At 34.5% G+C, this 25,023-nt stretch overlaps 3 protein-coding genes across 6 annotated transcripts; 2 read left to right on the top strand and 1 right to left on the bottom strand.

Moving 5' to 3' along the window:
• Nucleotides 1–3,983: 3,983 nt before the first annotated feature.
• LOC149399693 (WEB family protein (DUF827)) lies at nucleotides 3,984–5,885 on the top strand. The gene is made up of 2 exons (XM_089613073.1): nucleotides 3,984–4,213; nucleotides 5,224–5,885. The coding sequence occupies exons 1-2, from the start codon at nucleotides 4,061–4,063 to the stop codon at nucleotides 5,707–5,709; spliced, it is 639 nt and encodes a 212-aa protein (XP_089469199.1). The 5' UTR covers nucleotides 3,984–4,060; the 3' UTR covers nucleotides 5,710–5,885.
• A 2,293-nt stretch (nucleotides 5,886–8,178) lies between these two features.
• LOC149399692 (Transducin/WD40 repeat-like superfamily protein) lies at nucleotides 8,179–12,394 on the top strand. Of its 4 annotated transcripts, none has more exons than XM_089613743.1 (13): nucleotides 8,179–8,297; nucleotides 8,411–8,431; nucleotides 8,993–9,050; nucleotides 9,176–9,264; nucleotides 9,734–9,834; nucleotides 10,439–10,539; nucleotides 10,611–10,677; nucleotides 10,764–10,863; nucleotides 10,955–11,068; nucleotides 11,164–11,301; nucleotides 11,390–11,474; nucleotides 11,657–11,706; nucleotides 11,956–12,394. In XM_089613743.1, the coding sequence occupies exons 3-13, from the start codon at nucleotides 9,044–9,046 to the stop codon at nucleotides 12,097–12,099; spliced, it is 996 nt and encodes a 331-aa protein (XP_089469869.1). In that variant the 5' UTR covers nucleotides 8,179–8,297; nucleotides 8,411–8,431; nucleotides 8,993–9,043; the 3' UTR covers nucleotides 12,100–12,394. The 4 variants fall into 4 exon arrangements, with proteins under 4 accessions (XP_089469869.1, XP_089469868.1, XP_089469866.1 ...); XM_089613742.1 differs by having other exon boundaries at nucleotides 8,990–9,050; XM_089613740.1 differs by lacking the exon at nucleotides 8,411–8,431.
• Nucleotides 12,395–17,565: 5,171 nt separating this feature from the next.
• WUS (Homeodomain-like superfamily protein) lies at nucleotides 17,566–18,746 on the bottom strand. The gene is made up of 3 exons (XM_089610338.1): nucleotides 18,244–18,746; nucleotides 18,058–18,175; nucleotides 17,566–17,877 (listed from the first exon to the last, which is right to left on the bottom strand). Exons 1-3 carry the CDS (start codon nucleotides 18,744–18,746, stop codon nucleotides 17,566–17,568), a joined length of 933 nt encoding a protein of 310 aa, XP_089466464.1.
• Between the last annotated feature and the right edge of the window lie 6,277 nt (nucleotides 18,747–25,023).

Here is a 25,023-nt window from a genome sequence, read left to right as displayed (position 1 = left end):
TTCAAATTCTTGTTGCATATGAGACGTCCTTAAATTTTAAATATCTTGGAAAATGATAATATTTAAGGTCGATGAAATTTCGGAATGAATATGTTCGAGTAATCCAATATTATTATTCGAAACCTACTCGGAGATTTAAAAATCTCAAGAGTAAAAATGAATTCCGAAATCCCTTAAATATATTCAAGATAACGAGAAATAATAATAATTTTCTCGGTTATTTTTCAAGATTATCTTTAATTAATTAAGGACAGGATGGTGAGAGAATATTTTGAAAGGACTTATATGCAATATTTTGAAGGACGAAAGTGAAAGAAAAAGAGAAGCAAGGGTTGATTTGAGAGAAACGTGGTGTGTCCTGATTGGGCCACTTGTGCACGCGTGGCAAGGAGTGAGGGTGCCACATGGCCACTTCCTCCTCAAATCATTGCCACCTCACCATTCTCTCTCTCTTCTCTATCTTCATCTTCTTCCTCACTTTTTTCTCTCTCTCGGCCGAAACCCACACGAGCAAACCAGGAAAAAAAAAAGAAGAGAAAAGGAGAACTCTCTCGGCCACCTCCGATCGCGCCGATCCGTCATCACTGCCACCATCCCTCACCTCTCTCTTCCTTCTTCTTCTTCTCCGCGCCGCGCTATCGTCTCGCCGAGCCTCCACCGCGTGCGCTCCGGGCCGAGGAAACATAGCGCCGCCGAGCCCCCGACGTCGCCACCGCCACCTTCCACTCGTCTCTTCCCTCTCTCGCCTTCGCGCGTCACCGACCGCTGAGCCACCGCGCGCGCGTAGACCGAGCGACACACCGCCGCGCGCGACCGCCACGAGCCACCGAGCACACCGACCATGAAGAGACGCCGGTGAACGAGTAGGAGAGTGTCAGAGAGTTTAATTCCTCCAGAAACGAGGTGAGATTCTTCTACCCAAATTGAAACTCTAAGGAATTAGGGTTCGTTTTTGAATTTGGGGGTTTTTAGAATCCGAGTGAAATCTGTGAAATTGATTGGTTCTAAGTGTTCATTGAGCTTCGTGATTGACGAGTATAGCTTGATTTTGTTCATTGAACTCGGATTTCTTAGTTTCGTTGTGTTTTTGGCCGAAAATGTGATGAACTAGAGTTTGAATTGGGATTTTTGATTTCTGCGTTTTGGTTGATGTTTCTGAGACGTTTATGAACCTGTTTCAGACTTGGGTTTTGTTTGATAATGGCTGTTCGGTGATGATTTGAAGTTTGGACGTAGTTTCAGTGTTTTCACTTGTCTTGGCCGTGTGTGTTTTGTTAGGTTTCTGATGTTTGTGTTGATTTGTTTAGCTGAGGCTGTGATGTTGAATCTGAGAACCTATATGTTGGTTTGAGTGGTTGTTTTGGCTGAGATTGTTGTTTGGCGATTGTTTAGTTGGTATTAGTGTTGGCCATAAAGCTTATGTTTGTTTGTGACCGTGAGCTTGGTTTTGGCTGGCTCGGTCTCACTGCTCGTGATTATTTTTCTGAGCCTCGGTTTGAGTTTTGAGATCGTCTGTGTTGAGTCGTTGGTTAGTATGGTTTCGGTTTGGTGTTGGGTTCGGGATTTTTGGAATCGGGATTTGGATTGTGAAACTGATAAGGGTTTGGAATTTAAGATATTAACTCGTCGTTGGATTCCAGGTTTGGATTACAGATCTTGACGGACGAACGGGAACCAGACGAGTCAAGAGCGACGAGATCAGTTTCTGAAGATATCAAGTGATAGAGTTATCGAAATAAAGCTCGATTAACTCGTGAGTTTTAAATCGCTTATAGCGTTTAAATACTCTTAGATATGTACTTTCAGAATTTAAATAAATAATTTATAAATTATTTATTTAACGATGCTTATGAATTTAATTTAATATTTCATTTGGAATTCTCGGTTATTTTTAATTTCGGATTATTTGACTTATTTAAGACTCGTGATTATTCGTTGAACATTATCTCGTATCACTCTCGATAGGAGGATACGCGAGTCTTGAATAAACCTCCGAAAAACCGGGGAATAATAAATTAAATTCTCGAATTCCGAACCGACTCTAATCCCGACAACGAACCCTATTATCTTTAAGTAAACTCGAATCCAATAACTAACAGATGTTCAACTCCGGATGCTAGTTCTCTCGACGTTCGACAAGTGCCAAGTGTCTCGAAGAACGTGTGAATCAAGACATCTTCAGGAATCGTCAAGCTTTCTGTCGAACAATTCCGGGTAAGTGTGGAGACATAAGTCAACTACTTACCAAGGGTATAACCCTGTTTATTTGTGCATTTGCTTGCTAGTAAACAAGAGTAGGTAAAAGCCCAAAAATGAATAAACTCGAAAGTTAAGGCTTCGGCCACTCTTGCTTGAAAACTTAGCTCGGGTTCGCCCGTTAGGTTCAAACGCTAACTTGAACCAGCCTTGTTTGCTTTGTGTGTGGTTAGACTTCTCTTCTAACTCTAGGCAGTAGGTTAGAATCGAGAGGACGGAAGAGCGATAGACTATCAAATTCAATCGAGAGTAGAGAGTTCGAAAGTCACATTTCGAGCTTTCAACTTAAAACACTAAACGAGCTTCAAAGGGAAACAATAATTTCTTTCGGGGTTTATCCCGTCACGCTCTTCCGTATATAAGTTTAACGTGTACGCTGCTAGCTGCAGTGTACCCAAACTTTAAACTCGTGTCGGTGGTACTCACAAGTCCCTGACTTGTGCTTGGCGGGCCATGTCGGTCCGTGCGCCGAGTACTCGAAGCAATGGGTGAAGGTCGCGCATCGCGAGCTCATTGCTTGCTGGAAGACTCACCGGAAGCTGCCTTGAGCACACCGGGGCGTAGTGGGTGATGATCGCGGTTCGCGAGCTCACTATGCCAGAGACCAGTGGCGCTGACGTCATGATGAAGGAAGTACCACTAGTGGATCCCAGACAAGTGTTAAAACTTAGATCAGTTGACGACTGCTGCTCGAAGTTGGAAATTGGTCTCTAGTCGGACCGGAGGTTATAGCAGTGAAGAGTGTATAACCTTGCGGGACGGCTAGTATTCTAGGATGCGCGCTCATTAGTCACTTTTAGGTGATAGCTGCATCCTGCATTCTTGTTTGCTTGTTCGCACGTCACATGCTTTGCATTAGCTGCTTTTCTTTCATAGGCTAGACTCCCGCTTGCTGAGTCATTCGACTCATAGTTTTATGTCCCTTGGTAATGTAGATAAAGAAGAAGCTCGTAAGCGGGAAATGAAGTCGAAGACCGAGACCGAGCGCGTGTTGCCTTGACCTATGGGCTATGGGGTTTCGACCGGGGGTTTGTTTATTTGTTCCGGAACATAAATCTATAGAAGTCGCTATAAGACTCTAAGTTAAAAAGCGAAAAAATTTCCCCGGATTTTCGCGACTAATTAATATTTATTAATTTATATTTTGAGTTTGTATTGTTTCAGAGTCAATCGGTCACGGCTCGTGAGCTGTCGCTCGCGGGTCGTGACACCCGGACACATAATACATAATGATTTTGGAACCCCAGAAACACTCTCAATTACTTCCCTTCTTTTATTTATGTTTCTTGCTGTTTATATTTACATCCCATTCTCTTCATATTAACATATAATATAATATAAACATCCGTAAAGAATATTAGTGCTAGCATTATAATATTTGTTAATTAAGACAATTCAATTGAAAAAGAAAGTGGTCCTAAATCCTGATAAACATATGGATAAAAGAAACCCCTCAAACATAACAGCAAACCAAAAAGCTTGATCAAGATAGTCCAACAAACCTTGTCAACTTCAATTAACAAAATTACAGTGAAGTGGACGCGAAGAAAACAACTAAAGTCCCATCCCATTAATTTTGCTAACCAACTTTATTATTGAAAGAAAAAAAAAATACCCACATCACCAATCACCATTAACAACGACTTTATTATTTTTTTTTAACTTTAATTTTATTGACAAGTCTCAGTGTGTGATATAAAGGAAATAGAATCTTGTCACCAAATTCACATTCATTCCCTCTCAACTCCAAATTATCAATTGTCTAAGTCCCATTATTTTTTTTTGTTTATAGTGCTCGGGAAAAATGGACGGTGAGGATCGTCCGTACAACAGCTTGGCAGCCGTGGGACGGGCTGAGATTGACACCAGAGCGCCGTTCAGGTCGGTCAAAGAGGCGGTTGCGTTGTTCGGAGAGAGAGTCTTGGTCGGAGAAATCTATGCCAAGCAGCTCAAAGAGGTTAACTATTTTTCTTCTCCCTAAAAACTATTTTCTCCTTTTTGTTCATGGGAGTTCTAAGAATGATTAATTCATGAAAGACGTAACTATGAAGCATGTGGTTTATGTTATTGGATATAGATATTATACAGACCCTAAAAATATTGCTAATATCAAATAATTTAAATAGCTTTACAGTTAAGGGCATAATATGTTCTAGTTTGTTAAAGTAAGATATTAAAACTTATTAATACATTATAGTTGGAATGTTTGTAGTGTAGAACTAACGTCTGAGTATACATGGTGATATGTGATGAATTATTTCATTTTACTAGAGAGTCTAGACTACACCATTTTGTCACCTTTGTAATTTTGTTATAGAAAATATGACGCATAAAAACATGCCAAAATATCGGGCCAGGCTGACCTGATTTTTTTTTTCTAGCCCTAGGACCTCTCGCTCGGGGTCGGGGCTGGGCTTGGTCTGGGCCCGATCCTATAAAATGCCCGAATTGGGCCCTTAGCAAAAAAAAAATTAATATCTAAAATGCATTTTTAATTAAAAAAGTCATATAATTTATAGTACGCTACTTAAAAGTGAGATAATTTATATTTGCTTATAAAATTATGTTTTCATATATAAAAAAGGATGGATTTATAACTAGATTTTAAATTTAAAATAGTTGGACCATGGGTGAGCCTATGTCGGGTTGAATTCGGCAAAAACCTTTTTTTAGGGCCCAGAGTCTCCATGTCTAGCCCGACCCTTTTATGAAGAGAGCGAAATCACTAGAAAAGAAAGTCGAGTTGATTGGCTCTTTGGCGACTCTTTTTAACTTTCATTGTTCTACAACGATTATGTGCTTATTGTATCACATAATTGTAAGATATTTGGGTTTTGTTTACCAATAATTAAAAAAACCAGTTATGGAGTTTTAATTACAATGCTTTTGACATTGTGAAAAGATTTTGATACCCTTTGAAAATTAAACCATTATTTTTCTTCTTTTTGGGTTGGAATCCATCTAAAGATTCGAGTTGAAGAGAGCGAGAACAAACCGGCTCAATCCAACTTCGGAGCCTTAAAAGCTGAGCTAGAGGAAACAAAGCAAAGCCTTGACCAAGCGAAAGAAGAGACCAAATCAATGGAGCATTGCATTAACTCCCTAAGAGAAGAAATTCAAGAGACAAAGAGAGAATTGGAAAAACTCAAGGCAAAAAAGAATCAAAAGCAACCGCTTTTCGAAGAGGTCACGGAAGAAGACCTCAAATTCATTGAGACCCCCAAAAGGATCAAAGTTAATATGGAGGACGAGAACGAGAAGGCAAAGAAGAGGAGCGTAAAGTTCACGAGCCCTCCTTCTATAGTGGTTGACCAACACTTTGCAAATGATAAACCATCCTATGTTAAGAAGACAAAAACTAAGCCTTTAGTGCCTATATTGGGATGGTTTTTTGCCAAGAAGAAGGGAGTCCGGCAAAGTGGTCAGTCTCCAATAGTTGATGCTTTTTGTTAAGTTTTTACACACACACACTAGTTTGTATGATCTACAACATATCAATGTTTGTGAGAAGGTTGTTTTTTGTCTTTTATTGTATGACAAAGCTGCTAGTTCAAATTACGTTTATTTTCTTCTTCTTTAAAATAACAATAACAATAATGATCAAGGTACATGGAATACAATATTGTGTTATAAAGTTATAAATTTTTCTTTATTTGTAAATTTCTTTCGTTCGATGTTCATAAAATCATGACGAGTCATTTGAGACAAAAATTGCATATAGCTTTCACATGCAACCATGTGAAATCCTTACCATGTAAGACAAAATCCTTAATATTTGCATTTGGCTAGGTGATATATATAAAATCGTCGTTTACATTACTCGGATTGATCACATATATTAATATCAACTAGCTATAGTTCGCATATGTGATCGGTACATATAATCATGTATGATAGTGATTTATATGAATTATTTGTTTTATTTTATTTTGGCGTAAAATCTTCTTTTAACGTGAACAATATATGGATGATAGATATAAAACTGCCAATTCATAATAAATTATAATACATGAACGATACAGCGATTTCCGTAGAATATAAACCAGAAAATAGGTCAAACGTAAGGTTAATTAAAGAGGACAATAGGGATCAATGGAATAATTATATTTAGGTTGTTCCCATTTGGCGGTAACCGAGTTGTCATCTAGGCCTCGCTAGAGTCTAGATTAATCATACAAGACAAAAAAAAAAAAAAAAAAAAAAAAAAAAAAAACCATGAATAAAATAAGAGCACGATATACTGCCATGTTAATTCCACTCCATACTATAAAATTAAAATATGAACAAGTTTCATTAGAACTAGTGGCTCCTGATTTGTTGCGTAGCTGTGCTTCGACCTTTATATTTTCTTTACTTTTTTCCTCAAAGCTCCCCGAACTATTAATTTTGAGCACTTTTAATCCCTTTAAACAAAGTCGTTCAGATTTTCAACACACTTTTAATATCTACTTTACTAAAATACACACTTAAATCAACTATGCGTTCAAAATACGTAATTTTTTTTTTTAATAATTCCAATAATTCGCTAAAAAATCAACAACTTACGTAATTAAAAAACAGTTTAGGACCAAATTGCATATTTCCAAAACTTGTATACACACACCATTTTTTTGTTTTATTTTATTTATATATGTCACCGCGCCAAAAAACTTATCTTCATTCTCTATTAAACGCCCCCTAAAAAAAATTCCAAAACAAAATATTTCAGCAATGGAGATACCAAGCTCAGATCACCATCATCATCATCAACATCAAAGAAGAATCATGAAAACCAACTTGCTATGCATTCCAAGCCTGAAAGGCAACAACAAAAGCTCATCATCGTCATTCTCTCACAGCAAGTCCAAGATCCTCGAGCGATTCCGTGAGGCTGTATTTCGCCTCATCTTCTTGTCCGCGCTCTCTTCGTCCACAAACCCCAACGATACACAGGTTTCAAAAGACGGTACGGCAAATAAGGATTATTATTATGACATCATCAACGATCACCGCCGCAGCGAGGCCGTGGCGGATTGCATCGAGTTCATCAAGAAAAAAGTGGGCCCCGATGATCGCAGCTCCGTTGATTCCGTGTCCTCGTCGGACGGTGGTGATGGTGATGTTGTTGCACCGGTGCAGCGATTTGTGCTATAATGAGAAGAAGATAATATATAGATATATATTAAGAAAATTAAGCTTAATTGTTTTTTTTTTCTTTCTTTCATTTGGTTTGTTTTTTGGATTCCAAAGTTCGAGGTATATGTATCCAGATATTGTAAATTCACAAAGGTGTTCTTGATTGTCTTATTTATTTAGATATATTTTTCACTAAATTTGGCTACTGCTAAAGAAAGTTGGCAATGGGTAAAAATTAAGAAAATAAAATAAAAAATGCCGATTATATTATTTCTTTTCTGAGTGTGTTAGTTAGCTATTAAGAAAAGGATTATAGTGCTCATTTACGTGAATTTTACAAAGAAATATCAGCTTAATACCAATCTTTATGAGAAAGTTATCTTGAAAGTTGAAACTAGTGTTTTCTTACCTACTGATGATGCGTCCAATAAATTGAAATTTTCAAGTGACTTTAGTTTATTATATTAATGTTAGTATCAATGAATAATGTAGATTGAATTTCGGGTTTTAAAATATCAGTTCGATAAAAAATAAAAGTAGTAAATAAATATAGGTTACATGTAATACTAGGCAAATTCACAAATACACCAAATAAAGGCCTTTTAGGAAATATTACTAATTTTCAGGGACGAAAGACCGTCTTTTCCAAGTTCAAGAAATCGAGCAAAGTCTCTGATCAAAAGAAGAAGAAAAAAAAAAGAAATTGAGCAAAGTCGCAAATAGGCGTGTTCACTCAATCTTGACCGTCCAAAGAACTATCTATGCACGTGTCAATATATAGTGTCTTTTCCCATGATCCTCACTTTTCAGACAAATCAATAATTTTCGATCCCTTCAAGCTTTCCCTCTCTTCGGATTTGGAGGGAAATTAAGAAAATAAAATAAAAAACCTAAGACCCAAACTGTTTCTCTCTACACTCTCAATGGTATTTGTCCCTTTTTGCATATTATCATTGTTCTTCGAGCGTCGTTTCTGTACTGATTTTATTTGTTTCTTCTCTTCAAATACTGATTTTAGCGTTTCGTTTTGAAATTTCAGTGCTGGATTTATTTGGCTGAAGTAAGATTTTTTTTTCTTTTTTCTTTTCTTTCTGTTATTTAGTTCGGTAAGCTCCTTGTTCGGTCAGTTTCGTTCTTATTTTAGGGTTTAGTGTTAGAATCCAAGATTTTCGTGGTTAGAGTCTTATTTGTGCTTCGAGATCAAATTCGTTTGTTAATTCCTATTGTTACAGATTCCGTTTATTGTTCTTATATGGTCATCTCGAATTGCAGTTTGGTCTTTTAGGGTTTTGAATGATTATACCTGAGCTTATATTTGCAATAATATTAGCTAATTTCAGAATCGGAATAGTTTTGAAAAAAACACAAATTTGCTGCCATGTTGATGATGTGATAACACTGTCGTTGCTTCGATTTAGAGAAAATTAGGGGTAATTCATAATAATAATCACCCTTGAAATTAGGGTAGTTTTGACATTCACACGGACAAAACCATAGTTTTCCTTACATACACAAAAGGACTTTGGTTTCCAATTGTTGTCTCAAAACCTTGGTTTATCTTCCCAAACTAAATCCGTCCATTTTTATGGTTAAAAAGTTAATCATCCCTCTTTCGCAGCAGTTTGAAAATTTGGACTGAAAGGGCTTCACTGAGACACATAATCCATCGCCGATGGCGAGTAAGTGTAACAACTTTAAACTATGTTCAAAGTTTTTGGCGACTTGGTTTCTCAATCGATTATATGTCTGTTTTCAATTTTCATTTTTGTGGTCCGGTACTGAAATGTGAAAATATTCCGAAAAGGTCATGCCGAAAGAGAAGACAAGGTCTCACTAGAGCTCACAGAGGAAATTCTTCAGAGCATGGAAGTCGGCATGGCTTTCAAAGACTACGTAGGTTTCTTGCTGATCTTTTTAAGTATATTATTTTTTTTTTCATAAAATCGCTGATTAAATTCATTTCAAAATCCCCCAAATACTATGTTTTATTTATATATTATTTTGCAGTAGTTATGTCATTTGATCTTTGTTGTTTTGTTAAAGAGTTCGGTATATTCATACTGTAATTGAGTTTATGTTGTTGTTTGATGTCAGTGGAATCCAGGACTTAATCACCTGTAGTTTTTTATCTAATTTGGTATTTATTTCACGGTTCTATTTTATTTGATATAAGTTTTTTTTTTTTTAATTTTTTTTTTTTATGCTTTTGAAGTATAATTTTTCGGTAATGGTATTCTATGGTTCATTTTAATCAATGTGCGACGGATTGAGTTCCTTTTAATATTATATAGGCACTGATTTGATCTTGGTGCGTGTTATTCTGATGATTCGACCTAATTGATTTTACAACGGGTTTTCACAGAGTGGTAGGATCAGCTCAATGGATTTTCACAAGACATCCAGTTATTTGGTTACTGCAAGTGACGATGAGTCCATTCGCTTGTATGACGTTGCAAGTTCGACGTAAGACTCCATTTTCCCTGTTCCTAGTTCAAGAGTTGTTCTATGCGTTCATAGTTTGTTTAGATTCATGATATACGATGTTAGCTCCATTACTTTTCAACTCGATTAAATGTTTGGAGTTGAAACAAAGTGGTGATTGGTTTGATTTCAATTACACTCGACTGCATTGCCACAGTTCCTCATTTTCTTTTTCTCGTATTCATACAGTGAATATTGTGAACTGTGAGATGTGTTTTAGGAATTAGCTTCATGGTGTATAGTTTACGCAGTATCAATGTTTAGGCGACATGCTTTCAGCGTGATAATTTTTCTTCCATGCAATTTCAATTCAATTCAGCTTCTGAGTTTGAATTTTTTGGGACATAGCTAAAAAATGCTCCATGTGGTTTTTACTCTGACTGAGTATAACAGAGTTTTATTTGGTTTTCTGTTCCTGCTCAAATCAGTTGCAAAAAGAGAAGTAGAAAGAACTACTGTACTTCTGTTTTTGCTACCCAGTTTGAGTTGAGTGTTAAAAGTCTCGGGCTTACATGTTACATGTTTCTAGTACTTTTTTTTCCACTTGTCATTGACATGAATTATGAGAGGGATTATGTATTGCCAGTTGTTTGAAGACAATTAACAGCAAAAAATATGGGGTTGATCTTGTTTCGTTCACTTCTCACCCTACGACAGTCATATACTCCTCAAAAAATGGCTGGGATGGTACGTTACTATACTTACCCGGCCACTATTATGCGCAAAATATAGTTTCTTATGTATATCATGTGGTTCAGAATCCCTGCGACTCCTATCATTACACGACAACAAATACTTGCGGTATTTTAAAGGTCACCATGACAGGTACATTTATATAAGAGCAACAGATAACTGAAGCTTGCCACCAGTAATTAAGCATGGTAAATAAATTTACAGTGCCTTTGTTGCAGGGTGGTCTCGCTTAGTTTGTGTTCGCGCAGGGAATGCTTTATCTCTGGTTCCCTTGATCGAACTGTTATGCTATGGGATCAACGGGCTGATAAGTGCCAGGTGGGTTTGTCAGAATATAATAGCACCTTTTGCAGGCAACAGATAGTGTTAACAGGTTATTTTTATTTTTATTGTGTTTGAAAAATGTTAGGGTCTTTTACGGGTACAAGGAAGACCTGCAACGGCATATGATGACCAAGGGCTAGTTTTTGCCGTTGCCTTTGGGGGATGCGTACGAATGTTTGATGCTCGAAAATACGAAAAGGCTAGTTGTCAATACGTCATATTGTATATATGAATCTCGAAGTTGAGAAGCTGAGATGATTATACTGATTAAATGACTGCGATTAAATTGTCCAGGGTCCTTTTGAAATATTTTCTGTTGGAGGAGATATTTCCGATGCCAATGTTGTGAAGTACAGTAACGATGGAAGACTTATGCTTCTGACAACCATGGATGGACATATTCACGTACTTGATTCCTTTCGCGGTACACTTGTAAGTTCTAGCTCTATCCCAATCTTGTTGAGAAATTTCATTGTCATTTCCACTTGGTAACAATCTTGCATTTTCGAATTCTGCTTAGTTGTCAACATACAATGTAAAGCCAGTGTCAGTAAATTCCACGTTGGAGGCTTCTTTCAGCCCCGAAGGAATGTTTGTAATATCAGGTGGGTTGTCTCTTATCATATTTCTGATTTTTTTATTTATTTATCTCCATAATTAGAATCTGCATATTTTTCTTGGGCTACATGTGCTCAGATCCACTCCATTATAAAAACAAATTTATTATTTTATTTTCCTCGACATTTGGTTTTCTGTATTTATTAATTTTTTTATTACCCCGTGATAGGTTCTGGTGACGGCAGTGTTTTTGCTTGGAGTGTTCGGACCGGAAAAGAGGTATGTCTTTACTTTCTCCGTACACGTTTCTTACCGATTTATCTTATGTGTAAAATGTTTAATTATTGTCCTTAATAGTATTTATTCTTGAAATATTGGTTCATTGAGCCTGTTGGCTGTAATTCTTTGTTTTTTTTTTTTTTTTTCTATATTTAAATAGTCTAGCACGCTTTGAGCTACGATTTATTTTTTACCCGTGAATTTGGCTATAAAAATGTGTACGTATTTTATCAAAGTCAAACTTTCCAGGTAGCAAGTTGGATGAGCACAGAAAATGAGCCTCCGGTTGTAAAATGGGCTCCTGGAAATCTTATGTTTGTGACCGGATCGTCCGAGCTATCGTTCTGGATCCCAGATTTGTCTAAACTCGGTGCTTATGTGGGGAAAAAATAGAAATCCTTTTATGAACAAACTTCAAGTGTGAAGCCATTCAAAAGGAGAGCTTAACTGCCATTTATCGGTGAAGTGAGATCACTGCTCCAAGTATTCTCGTTCCTCGCTTCTCACTGTCATGTTGTGTACTGTTTATGTATACACGAGTTTCTATTATTGTGCTCAGCTACTATGTTTTCTAAACAAGGCATAGGTGATGAATAACCTGGCACTTAGAATGTACAGTCCTTCCCTAATAGGCTTTGAGTTTAGTAGTCTTTTTTTTAGTCTATCACAAAGAATACACTTTTTTTTTTGGTGTTGTGCCATTCTTTACTAATGCCCTTTATAGATATTTATTGTACATATTACCTGGAAATAGTTTTAAATAGCTGTTTTTCGTAAATTTTTTGTAATATTACTCGCTGATTTTTCACAAATAACTGTTTTAATTTTTAAAGTGTTCATTTTGCCTTTTAATAATTGTTGATCATATTTCAATAATTGTTAATCATATTTCAATATCTATTAACTAGATTTTAATAAATGTTATTTAGATTTCAATATACTAATATTTTGAACCATATTTCGAAAATTGTTTATTAGATTTTAAAAACTGTTAACTAGATTTCAAAAATTGTTAACCCGATTTTCATAGTTAACCGATTTCAACAACTGTTGACTAGATTTGAAACACAAAGGTATTTTTGTCTTGAAAAAAGAAAAATGGTTATTGTCGATATGTTTTGAAAAGTGACGCACGTTTTAGGTTAGTTATGTAATTTTTTCATGTACCAAAACTTCGTTGTTGTGCTTATAAATTTGTATATTATATTCTAGACGTTTGTATAAAGATGTCAAAAAGGCCAAGTTGGATCGGGCCAACCTTTTTTTTTCAAGCCAAAAAAGCCTGGGTCTGACCTAAACCTTTTTTCTTGGGGGGTCAGGCTTAAGGAATAGGACCTTAGGCCCAACTCAGGACCAAGCCATCGAGCCTGGCTCAGGTCAAGCTCTAAAATGGTTTAAACTGGACCTTAAAAAGTCCAAACTATAATCATAAAAAAAAAAAAAAATTGAAATAAAACAACAAATTTTAGAATTTTTTTTATATTATTAATAATAAAATTGAGTTTATGTGTCAACAATACTTTTTAAACATAAAAACATAAATTAAAAAATTGGGCCGAACTTGGTGGAAGCTAAGTTCATATAGGGCTTTTTTGAAGGCTTAAGGACATATATCCTAAGTCCAGTCCAGACCATCAACAAACACAATTTGATCCGATCTTTTTCCGAAAAGGGTCGGACCGGGTCGGTTAACTCACGGACAACAGGCCCAATTACGTTTGTATATCATGTTCATCATCTCTCTTGGTGGTGATTGCGTACTTTGTTGTAAAGAAACCTAAATATTTATGGGTGATTTGAATATTATCCTATCTGCAGATTTGGTCTCTTGTTTGTTCTCTTTTCCTCACTGACTTGTTACTTTTGAATGTAGATTTTGTAAATGCTCATGAAATGATATGTTGTTGATTTCAACTGTATTTGATCAGTAACCTCTTATACGGTTGCTTTTTTTAAATTTTTTTTTTTTATAGTTTATTATGGTTGTATGGTATCATGTATGTATAATTCTCTTTAGAAAAGGGAATAATAAATATAAGGATACAATGAGGTAATTTTTTTTTTGTACTATTGCTGTCTAATTCGTTCATGAAGAACAAGCCCTGCTTCTTTAACCAAAAGACAATATGGAATGTGGCCTTGGCGATTGTGGTACATTTAGAAGAAAAGGAAAATTTTGAAACTGCATGCTTGTTAAATATGCCTTTACACTTGTGGCAATGATATTGTACTTCCGTGACAAACTCTGAAATTTGCAAGCAAGCCAACTTGTGGCAAGGCTTTTGAATAACTTTTTCACTGAGATGGTCTCGAAAGGCCTCTTGTTTCTGGCAAGGGACATTGCGTACTTGAAGCCTTGGAAAGCTTTTGGAGATCTTCTTGGATTTCAAACTCAAGCATTTAAAGCCTCTAGCTTACTTACTCTTTTTTTTTTTTTAATATTTTCTTTTCATATAACTTTTAGGGAATAGTGACCTAAAAGATATTAGGGTCATTCCACATCCAAAAAGTATGAAAATTTGTCAAACTAAACTAAGAAAAGCATCATCACAAAATCCTGGTGATAAAGACCTTGTTAGATTACATACTTTGAGAATAAAAATAATAATGAAAACGAAAAAATAAATAAAAATAAAGGAGGTGCTAGTGGACACAAGGAAGCTAATAAGAGTAAATGGATTTGTCTGTGTGCTTGTCATCACATTGATCTGTACCCTCATTTTTATATATACAGCCAAATGTACTTGCAAAACATACTAAACCAATTATGCGATTCTGTCTGGAGTGAGAGAAATAACTTCCATGTGCAGAGCAAGAGAGGATTGTTTGATAGAGCTAATAGTTGCTTATATATATATGTATATATATGTGTGTGTTCTTATAGTGATTTTATTACATTGAAACAGGGTATTTATATATATTACGGGTGCTCTTAATAAGGCCGGTCTGTGGGTTAATCGACCCTACTTTCTTTTTTAGAGGTTTTGAAATAATTTGACTTTTTTTTTAAGGGTCGAGTGAACCTTGCTTGTTGAAATTCCTGGACTGGACATAGGGTTTGTTTGTTAGGAGGGACTATTGGGGGGATGGATTAAGATGGAGGGATTTGGAGTGATGGATTACGCATTTACTTTGTTTGGTAGGAAGAGAAAAAAAAAAGATGAAGGGATGAATTTGTATCCGTGGGACCCATAAAAAAACTTTCCCCTCAATTTTGGAAGGATTGTAGAAATCCATAGCATTTTATTTATGAAAATTACATTTATAATATTTATTGATGCAATTTCATAGTATCTAATTATTTTATACACAATTTATTTTCTCTAAATTATTTTGGATGTGAAACAAAAATGAGTAAAAATTAAACATAATTTTAAAATTAATGTTACATACTTTTATTTATGTACCTTGATTATATATTTGATATGTAGACAATATAGATATCACATATTTTATAATATATAAATATTAATATATATATATAAATATATATTAAATTGTTCAAATTATTTTTCGATAAATTACACAATTTGGTCTCATATAATAAAAGAGTTATCAATATCATTAGTATAATAAAAAAAAAATAGTCATGTTTTTCTTTATTATTTATACCAAAAAACAAGTGGATGAATTTTAATCTTTTCTCTTAACCTACCAATCAAGTTTTGGGAAAGATACAACCATCCATTTCTTTTCCTTCCATTTCCTTCCTCTTCAATTCCTTCTTCCATGTTTCCCTCCTCTCTACCAAACAAAGCGTTAGGGTATAGGCCTTCAATCCCGGTCCGACCCGGGCCCTCGAAAAAAATATACCCGGGTCCATCCTGAGCCCTACAAAGGCCGGTTGCAATCCAACCCTTTTTAAATAAAATAAAGGGTGATTCAGTCAAATAACTAATTTAAAATATTGGATTTATAAAATAGTTAAGGTTTGTCTAAAGTTCATGAAATAGTCAAAATGTACAATAATCAAGTTTCAAAAACTTTTTTGATCATCGGATAAATTTTTTTGAAAGTTATAAATTGCTTAAAATAATTATAAAAAAAAAAAATTAATCTTGATGTAAAAAAAAATTGACAACACTACTTTCTTAAAAATTTGAAAATTTGGTTATTTTACTAACCAATTAGCTTCAAATGGCTATTTGGTATAATTTTTCATAAAATAAATTGTTTAAAAAGTATTTCGACACATAAACTCAATTTTATTATTAATGATGTAAATGTTTTTGACTAAATTTTTTATTTTGATTAAAAGTTTATATTTTGAATTTCTAAAAATATTTATATATACATTTTTTATGACTATAGTTTGAATTTTTAAGGTACACTTTAGACCATTTTCAAGATTGTACCGGACACCGATACTCGATCTTGAGGATCGGTGGCTTAATCTTGGATTGAGCTTAATATCTTATTCTTTAGGTCCATCAAGATCTGAGCTCCAATAATAAAAGAGTTTGGATCAGACCAATAAAGGTCTTCCCGGCCGACCTTTTGACACTTTTACGTTGATGAGATATGAAAGACTCGACAAGCTAGATTCTGCTTTTGGATCTTTCATTCTTTTTCTCTTTTGCCTAGTGAATTGTTGCATTAGGCATTAGTACGTGGAGGTTATACTTTTATTTCTTGGAGGCTTGAATTGCCCAATAGTCTATTATTTTATTATTATTATTCCAGAGTTCGCATTTTTGTATTCTTATTTAAAAGTCTTTGAGAAATTTCCGTATTAGTAAAAAAAAAATTTGTTTTCAATTTTTTTTTTCACCGACCTTATTATATTTTTGTTACATAATCATGCTTAGAAGCTAGAATAACTATAATTTTTTTTTTTTTCTTAAACTAGTGGAAGATTACATTGTTCAACAGTTTGAAAATGTACATCGTGCTTTGTAATTGGGTATAGAAAAAAGATAATAATCGAAAACAATTCATCATGAGAAAAAAAAAAGAAGCTTGATGATATATTTCTTTCCTTTCCTTCGTATCGTACACAATACAGTCACTATTCTACTCTCCGATAAAGAAAATCGAAATAAAAAATGTTGCGGTATTTACGAAGCGGGTTCAAACTTCAAGATTTATACCTCTCTCTCTCTCTCTCTAGCTACTTTACAAAAACGGCTGCATATTATTAGTCTCTCACTTTCATCATTTTTTTCCAAACAGTGTCTCTTATCTGTGTATTTTCATTTTTATTTCCTTCGAGTATCATTGGCAAATCTTATTTTTTCGACCATCAATCAAACACAAGAAACCCACGTGACAAAGCTCGATCTCCTCATCTCTTTCATAGTCCCATTATTAAAAAAACCCAAAGTGGACCCCACCCGCAAATAACCCGTCTTGTCTCTTAAATCTTAATTAATCCCACTGCGTTTTCTGCGTTTCAGGATAATAATCATGGAATATTCTCGGGAAAAGAGAACCCCCGAGCCGAGAGTGAGTGTAATACTAAATTACTAATAATACAAAAAAACAAAACATTAAATATATAAATAAAGTGCTCAGATTGCTAGAGTGACACGTGTCAAATGCCCGTTAAGTATTGAGAGTGATATCTGCGGAGACTCGTCAAACCAAGTACACGACAAAGCTACAATATTATTTATATCATTAATGATACTATTAGCATATTAATCAGCATAATAATACCAAACATAGCTAAATTTACAATACACACGTTGATAAATTAACAGACTAAAATTAGCTAGCTTGGCCACTAGGCAACAAAAAGTGAGCTCCAAACAAAAGCACTAATTAAACTAAAACAGAGATGATGATGATGAGGGTGATGATACAATTTAGGGTTCTTGATTCCGGCATGATTAGTATACGTCAATTAATAGGTATACATCAAAGAGAGTCCCCGTAGGAATTGAGCGTGAGTTCAAGCGAAGCTCGAGATCCGACGACGTGGCAAGAGCGGGCTTCATCGGAGGCGTACCAGTAGCCTCCGCCGGAGATGATATCCTCGCCGTGCATGGGAAACAGAGGCAGGGTTTCGATCTCCGGGGAATGAACGCCTTGATCATGGTCATCCTCTTCGTCGTGATCGTGATCGTCAATCATTGATCTCTTGTCGACGAGAGTGTACGGAGAAGAATACGGGTCAACTGATCCGACCCATCCGAAGTTCTGGGCTATGGATCCTCCGCTTCCACACTGCTCCTGAGTAAAATAAATTCAATCAAATCAATCTAGCTTACGTACAAAATTTTTACGTAAAAAAAAATGTATCATTCTTATTGTTTTTCAAGATTACCCACAAGAAGACAAAACTACATGAGCATAAGAACTGCTAATTACTGATAATACCTTAAATAGGTATATAATTTATGAACTTACCCTGAAAGCCTTCTCAAGATTGGCTACGCCTGCATATCCATACGAATAATTCCCCATCTGCCCATTCACTCCAACCACGCTGGCCGAAGAAGTAGACCCACCAGGAATTACTACAAAACAAATACAAATAATTATAAACATAATCCCCTTTATTTTCACTCCTCTTTAATAATAGTAAAAAAATATTTACCGGGAGATAAGTTGGAGTACTTGACGTGATGATGATGAAAAGGATGATGATGATGATGATACTCTTGTTGCTGGTGGTAAGTGGCGGCGGAGTTAGAAGCGTTGGTGTTGAGAGTGGCAGTATTGTTATTAACGGTGTTAGTAGGGGCGGTTGTTGACGATCTCTGCATGACGACATTGTAGTGAAGCTGGTGGTGGTCGGAGGTGAAGCGCTTCTTCTGCCTCTCGCGGGCCTTGTGGTTCTGGAACCAGTAAAAGACGTTCTTGCCCTCGATCTTTCCGTACTGCCGGAGCCGAGCGGAGATTCGCTGGATTTGCTCGGCGGTGGGGGATCTCATGCCGTTTGTGTAGTAGAGCTCCTTCAGGATCCTGATCTGGTCCGTCGTCGGAGTCCACCGGCTGCTGCTTTGCCGGCACATGAACTTGTTTCCGTTGCTGTTGATTGGGTGGTCTTGAGGGGTATTACTGTCATTTGCTGCTTGGTTTTGTTGTTGTTCCATCTTTGATTATCTTTGAGAAACAAGACAAGGAGAATGATGGGAATGTACGTTTATGTGATGTACGTATTAGTTGGATATATAGCTCACGGTGACCGACTTATTTTCATTTATTGAGTTGAGAATTGCGAGAGAGAGAGAGAGAGAGAGTCTTTGAAAGATGATTGCTTTGTGTTTCGACATATGTTGAACGGGGAGTGGGGGGTTTTATAGCATTTTGGGTGTGAGAAAATGGCACGTGAGAGAGAGAGATATTCTGTTTTTTTCTTAGAAAAAGGAAAATATCAAATAAATATTTGAGAGAGAGAGAGAGAGAGAGAGAGAGAGAGAGTTCATAGAAAAGGGAAGGGACAATAGAGGGGTAATAGAAAGGTAGGGTATTGGAGGACTTGATTAACTCGGATGAGAAGGAAAGTATATTATGAGTCATGAGTCATGACCACATCTATTTTATATTTATATGTCTGCAAGTTATAGTAATAACTATTTAATTGCACTGTGAGAGAGAGAGAGAGAGAGAGAGAGAGAGAGAGAGAGAGAGAGAGAGAGTGTTATGAGCCATGTATGTATTATACTGAAATGAATTGTGTTGCATCTTCCATGTAAGTAACTGAAAGAAAAGCTTCTGAATGAATGAATGAATGGGAATAAAAATTGTGAAAGGAAAAAAAATAGAAAAAGAAGAGAACATGAAGAAGTAATTTAAGACCTACTTACTGACTGAGGGGAACGTCAATATTCGTGATTCTTTTATTAAGACCCACATTGTTTTTGTTTATTACCTCGCCCAAATTTGGATACACAGCATATAATTAGTGTAATTATGTAGTGCTCTTGAGGGCAAAAATGTCAATGTGTAGTCCTCTTCTCTCGTGAACGAGTACCCTATCACATTACATATATGCATTTTTAAGTACATGCAATATGGGCTTTTATTTCTCCGTTAGGGTTTCTATTTTTTGGTTCTGTTATACAACTTACACAATTCAACTCCTATCCCCTGTTGGAAATTGTTCATTTCAGTTTACATATTACATACGGCTAAACATATATATATATATATATATATATATATATATATATGTATAAATGGGAGACAATTTCCCTTGACCAACCAACCTTAGGGTTGTCCATTTATGAATTGAAAAGGATTTATGCCTAATATCAGCAAAAAAATTATTTACATTTATTAAGAAGATTTTTTTTACTGTTCATCAGAATGCCATATATGCCCGGCCGGGGCCATTGGCTGAAAAAAGCACAAACCAAGAATTGTCTGACTGACTATAACTCCTTTTAGGGGAAACCTTTAATTACTGAAAGCAATATACTATTGAATTTCTAGCGAATAAATCAAACTCTTAGCATATTGATTGCATGTGTCCAGTATTTATTCTTGATTTTGTAGATTTTTTGCTTTTTTTTCCATACCTTGTGATTCACTCGAGATTAAAGAGTGGGTTTAAGCTAGATTATAATAACAAACTAAATGGTTTAAGATTTAACAAACGTTGATTATTTGATTAAATCAAACATTTAAATTGATTATTTTCAACTTTTTTAAAAAACGTTCGGCTGAAGTAGAAATATCTTATATATATAAAACAGCTAAAATCATACGAACCATTTTATATTGTTTTTTTTTTAAATGGAATAGACAGATTAAGGAAAAACAATGTTTAGAAAATTGGTGGCCCAAAATTAAATAGAATCGTAAAATCACAAGTACGTTTCAATACTCATTCAGGGTATAACTATACTTTGTGGACCATGCACTTGATAGAAATAACACATGTGAAATAATAGATTCTTTTGGTGCCTAATACCGAGACTGAAAGGTCGGGAAGTTTATTGATAATTTCATCTTAGAAGTTGTACTTAATTACCTTGAATAGCAAGGAACACCAAGACAACCACAAAAATATTTAGGAATAGTGACTTCAAATCAAATTTTTGAGCAATCAAGCACTACAATTAGGAACGTACAAGTCGTAACTCATAAGAGAGGGATTGATCTTCGAGTTCACATTCACGTTCGTGTTTTGATTACAAGTGCCACTTTGAGTCATTGATTCGTGCCAATATTTAGATAGAACAAATTAAGAGGTAAAAATTACGCGGACTAGAGACTTAATCTTGACATCGTATTAACAATGACAAGCATAAATACTTTCAAACTTAATAATGAATATATATATATATATATATATATATATATATATATATATATAACAATAATAATTATGAAAAAATAATTGGTTAACCTTTATTGAAAAAAATTCAGGTAAACACTCAACCATAAATTTTCAATTCTATATTAACGTTAAAGATTATTAACCGTGTCTAGACAAGCAATTAATGGCTTCACAATATTTTGTCATCACTAAACTCTCTCTCTCTCTCTCTCTCTCTCTCTCTCTCTATCTCTCTCACTCTCTCTCTCTCTCTCTCTCTCTCTCTCTCTCTCTCTCTCTCTCTCTCTCTCTCTCTCTCTCTCTCTCTCTCTCTCTCTCTCTCTCTCTCTAATATTAAAAAAAATGGAAAAAGTGACAAGTAAGACTACAAGTATCTACTGGGTTAAAGAAAAGAAGGTACACATGACCAAAAACGATAAAAGATGATGTTTGAAAGCCTTCGTTGCTATATATGCATACGGATCATGATCGCACGCGAACACTAATATTTATTACTGTCCATATTGCATTAATACTTTGGGGACTTTTTTGTGTTTCGTCTCCAAATGATATATAATACCTTATCAACATCATCATGGAATTTGGAAAGTTTCATCATGCTTTTGCCAATTGGTTTGTGATTTACCAAAAAAAATAAATGAAACTCTGCTTCCAAATTATATGTGACGTGCATTAGTTTATCACAAACTCACTAGCTTTACATGAAATGTACTACATTTTAGTCCACGTACAGCTTCATGCATTCATAACTCTTCCCAATTTCATCGAAACCTAGAAACTATAATATATATACACAACACACACACACACACACACACACACACATATATATATATATATATATTAATAAAATGGTGCAGTTGTGAATCACTCTCGAAGCCGGGATCTAGATCAGTGGGGTTAATTTGTAACAAAAAATTCAGGGAGGTTAGTTTGTAAATTTTGAAGGTAAAAAAATATAAAAATAAAATAAAAAAATAGGCAAAAATTGCAAAAAATAAAAAAAAAAAAAAAATTGAGGGGGACTTTTGTGCCTTCTCTCACCCACACGCCAATAAATAAATTTGTCGTACTTTTGCAAAATCATGTAGCAACTAGCCAATTAGTCATGCTATTATTCATCGCATGCTACTTTCAATTTTCATAGTAACAAAATTAATTAATGATATATATTTTGTGCTGTACGTAACTATACTAGTTATTTAAGATTTATATAATAGAGATTTTTGTGTAAAATGAAATTGCTTTTTTTTGGTCTGACTATGGGGTTTACAGTGCTAAATATTATAAGTTTGTCTTTATTACCAAAAAGCAATGGAAGTAGTCACAGACTCACAGAATATATATATATATATATATATATATATATATATATATACACACATGAGGGGAGATCAGAGAGGCAAAGCGAAAGAGTATTTATGTGTTCAAAGAGTAGTGTCTTTCTTTGTTCATTGCTAAATAGAATATGCATGTATAAAAAGTCATGTGTCACCGTCACAATCACACAGACACTGAACCAACCAGTGAAGATACTACAAATTACAATAATCTACATTTTATATACCCCCAGAAAAATATATTGTATAAAATAAAATATATAAATTTGCGGGCCAATAGAAATTTTTGGTTTTCTCTCCTTGAATTCAAGTATTCAACCAGTTACAGTCTCATTCCCTTTTTCTACAAAACTGACATGCGATGCAAACTCTTTCTTTTTCTTCATTTCTTTCTTTCTCTCTCTCACTCAACTTTTTCAGATTGTACATATTTTGTTTGATTTTGACACTGTCATCATGAGATTTTCCTATCCTTATCACACATCTACACGGGTTTTGAGCCAACTTATTATAATACGTATATAAACGAGAATAAATTTTTTTCGTTCATACATATGCAATACATTACATATATAAAACATGGATGTTGGTTTCTTTTCTTCGTTCAAAATACTAGTCAGGCACTAGTCAGTTTTTCTTGTTTCTTTGATGATCTGATCTCAACTTTTTTTTTGGACTAGACTACATGATTTGTCATTGTGGAAAATAATTTTGTCTTTTAGAAAAAAAAAAAAAAAAAATCGTGTATCTTATTTTTCTTGCTTATCCGAAAGAAAGAAGGAAAAAGAAAATCTTGTGAAAGAGAAGAGAATAAAGTTGTTTTTTTTTTTTTTTTTTGCTTACCTCAGTACTTAATATGGGTTGGAGTGCCATCTATTTTATTATTTATTCGTGTTTAATTGTACATAAATTCTCTAAATATATGTAGATATGGAGTCCCTTTTCTTTCGGGTAATCATCCTCTTTGTTCTTATTTTCTTCCCTCCAAATCTCTCAAGACACATCACAATATCATTTCCATGTATCTCTCTCTCTCTCTCTCTCTAGACACTTATTATTATATCTACGTACTAGTCTCATTTTTGGCTTCCCGAAAAGCTATAATAGAAAGAGACTTGCAACTACATCTTAAACCCTAGAGACAAAGCTTTTTATATCTTTATTTGTTTATTTATTTATTTTATTTTTACGTTTAATGGCTATTTTCTCCGGTGAATGGGTGATACGCATCATAAACTAAAAGGGAATGCAATCTCTAATAACGCTCACAGTATATATTGCTTCTCTCTTAATTATAAAAAAACACTAATTAGAACAACTCAACCTTGAAGCTATATGGTGCGTCATTAAGCTTCATTCGTCGAAAATTCACTATTATATATATATATATATATATATATATATATATAATTAAGAGCCAGAATTTCGCTATACACCATATGCTTCTAAAAAAGTTACTCATGGTAATAATTAACTTCAGCTTAACATATATGTCTTGTTAACTTCTTTGAGGCATGTTTTTATTTGTTATTATTATATGAATTACTTTTAGTATTTTCATCAATATATATGCATTTTAGTATGAACTCTATATCATATAACTCAGTTATACTTGTAATAACGTACGAGGAAGGATATTCAATAATATTATATATAGTAATATATATGTATATATATATAATATTTGACGCAAAAGTAATAATAATATATTATAGGTGTACATATAGACGGTGGCAGAGTGATAGCAGAAGGTGTAGTACTGGTTAGTTTCATGTGTGAAGTGTTTTTAATATCGTGCTTTGTTTATAGAAAATAGGAAAAATAAATAATAAAATATATCATGCATGCTTTGATCTTACAGAGTACTTCTAGTTCTAGGGCTCTTCTAGAGTGGACCCAAAATCCCATAAATGCAACTTAATTTGGTCTCTGTCCACTTCCACAAAATTAGTAATCATCATGATTAACTACAAAACTTTTATTCTAAAGATAAAAAATTAAATAAATAATAAAGCCTCAAAATCTTCCTTTCCTCTGTGTTTGTGTGTCTCATGGAGATTTAATGCACACAAAACACAACATAACTCAAATTAACTGAATTAATCCCTGACATGGACCACCACAACAACAATGTGTTTTTTTTTTTTTTTTTTGAAATTTGAAGTTTTCTCTGAAAACGACAGCTAAATTACAGGTGTATTAAGTCAGCAGATTACTCCGACATTAAAATGTTCTGCTGTTGATTAATAGTACTGCAAAGTGAAAGTGAAAATATCATGATTTTCTTTAAAAAAGACACTTGAGTGCCTAATTAGCCATAGGAAATAATTCCCTTCAATATTTCCTGCCTGAATGTGAAAGAATTTGAAATGCCCTTTTGTCACACTATTCATTCACACAACAATTGCTAAAAAATCGAATAATTGAGAAATCAAATATGTGCACATGTACAGTGAAGTCTACACTAAATTACAACTAGTGGCGAGTCAAATAAGGAACAGAACAAGGGAAGCAAATAATATCATAATTGAAAATTGTAATCAGTATTCAGTACAAGTACTACATTGATCCGAATATATATTTGGGAGTTTCAACAAAAGTGGTCCAACTCTAAAATCGAGTTGATTTTGAAAACCATTGACTGATGTCATATAACATTGGAATCATTTTGGGCTTGTAAAGGGCTCAAAAAGGGTCATAGCTTTTTGTCTCTGGGCCTCTGTGTCCCCACTCACTGAAGGTTTT

This window comes from Urtica dioica, chromosome 4 (genome assembly GCF_054948205.1).
Source record: "Urtica dioica subsp. dioica isolate 48M chromosome 4, U.dioica_male_clone48M_v1_H2, whole genome shotgun sequence".
In the NCBI taxonomy this organism is placed as follows: domain Eukaryota; kingdom Viridiplantae; phylum Streptophyta; class Magnoliopsida; order Rosales; family Urticaceae; genus Urtica; species Urtica dioica.
This window is presented reverse-complemented; position numbering and strand designations above follow the sequence as displayed.

Excerpts from the sequence above, each read along its gene's own strand:
- LOC149399693 (XM_089613073.1), top strand. The coding sequence starts at position 4,061 with ATGGACGGTGAGGATCGTCCGTACAACAGCTTGGCAGCCGTGGGACGG. Across the intron at positions 4,214-5,223 it reads ATGCCAAGCAGCTCAAAGAG|ATTCGAGTTGAAGAGAGCGA; the intron begins GTTAACTATTTT and ends ATCCATCTAAAG.
- LOC149399692 (XM_089613740.1), top strand. Across the intron at positions 9,835-10,438 it reads TATGACGTTGCAAGTTCGAC|TTGTTTGAAGACAATTAACA; the intron begins GTAAGACTCCAT and ends ATGTATTGCCAG. Across the intron at positions 10,540-10,610 it reads CTCAAAAAATGGCTGGGATG|AATCCCTGCGACTCCTATCA; the intron begins GTACGTTACTAT and ends CATGTGGTTCAG.
- WUS (XM_089610338.1), bottom strand. The coding sequence starts at position 18,746 with ATGGAACAACAACAAAACCAAGCAGCAAATGACAGTAATACCCCTCAA. Across the intron at positions 18,176-18,243 it reads TCCAACTTATCTCCCGGTAA|TTTTGTAGTAATTCCTGGTG; the intron begins ATATTTTTTTAC and ends TATTTGTATTTG. Across the intron at positions 17,878-18,057 it reads ATCTTGAGAAGGCTTTCAGG|CAGTGTGGAAGCGGAGGATC; the intron begins GTAAGTTCATAA and ends TTTACTCAGGAG.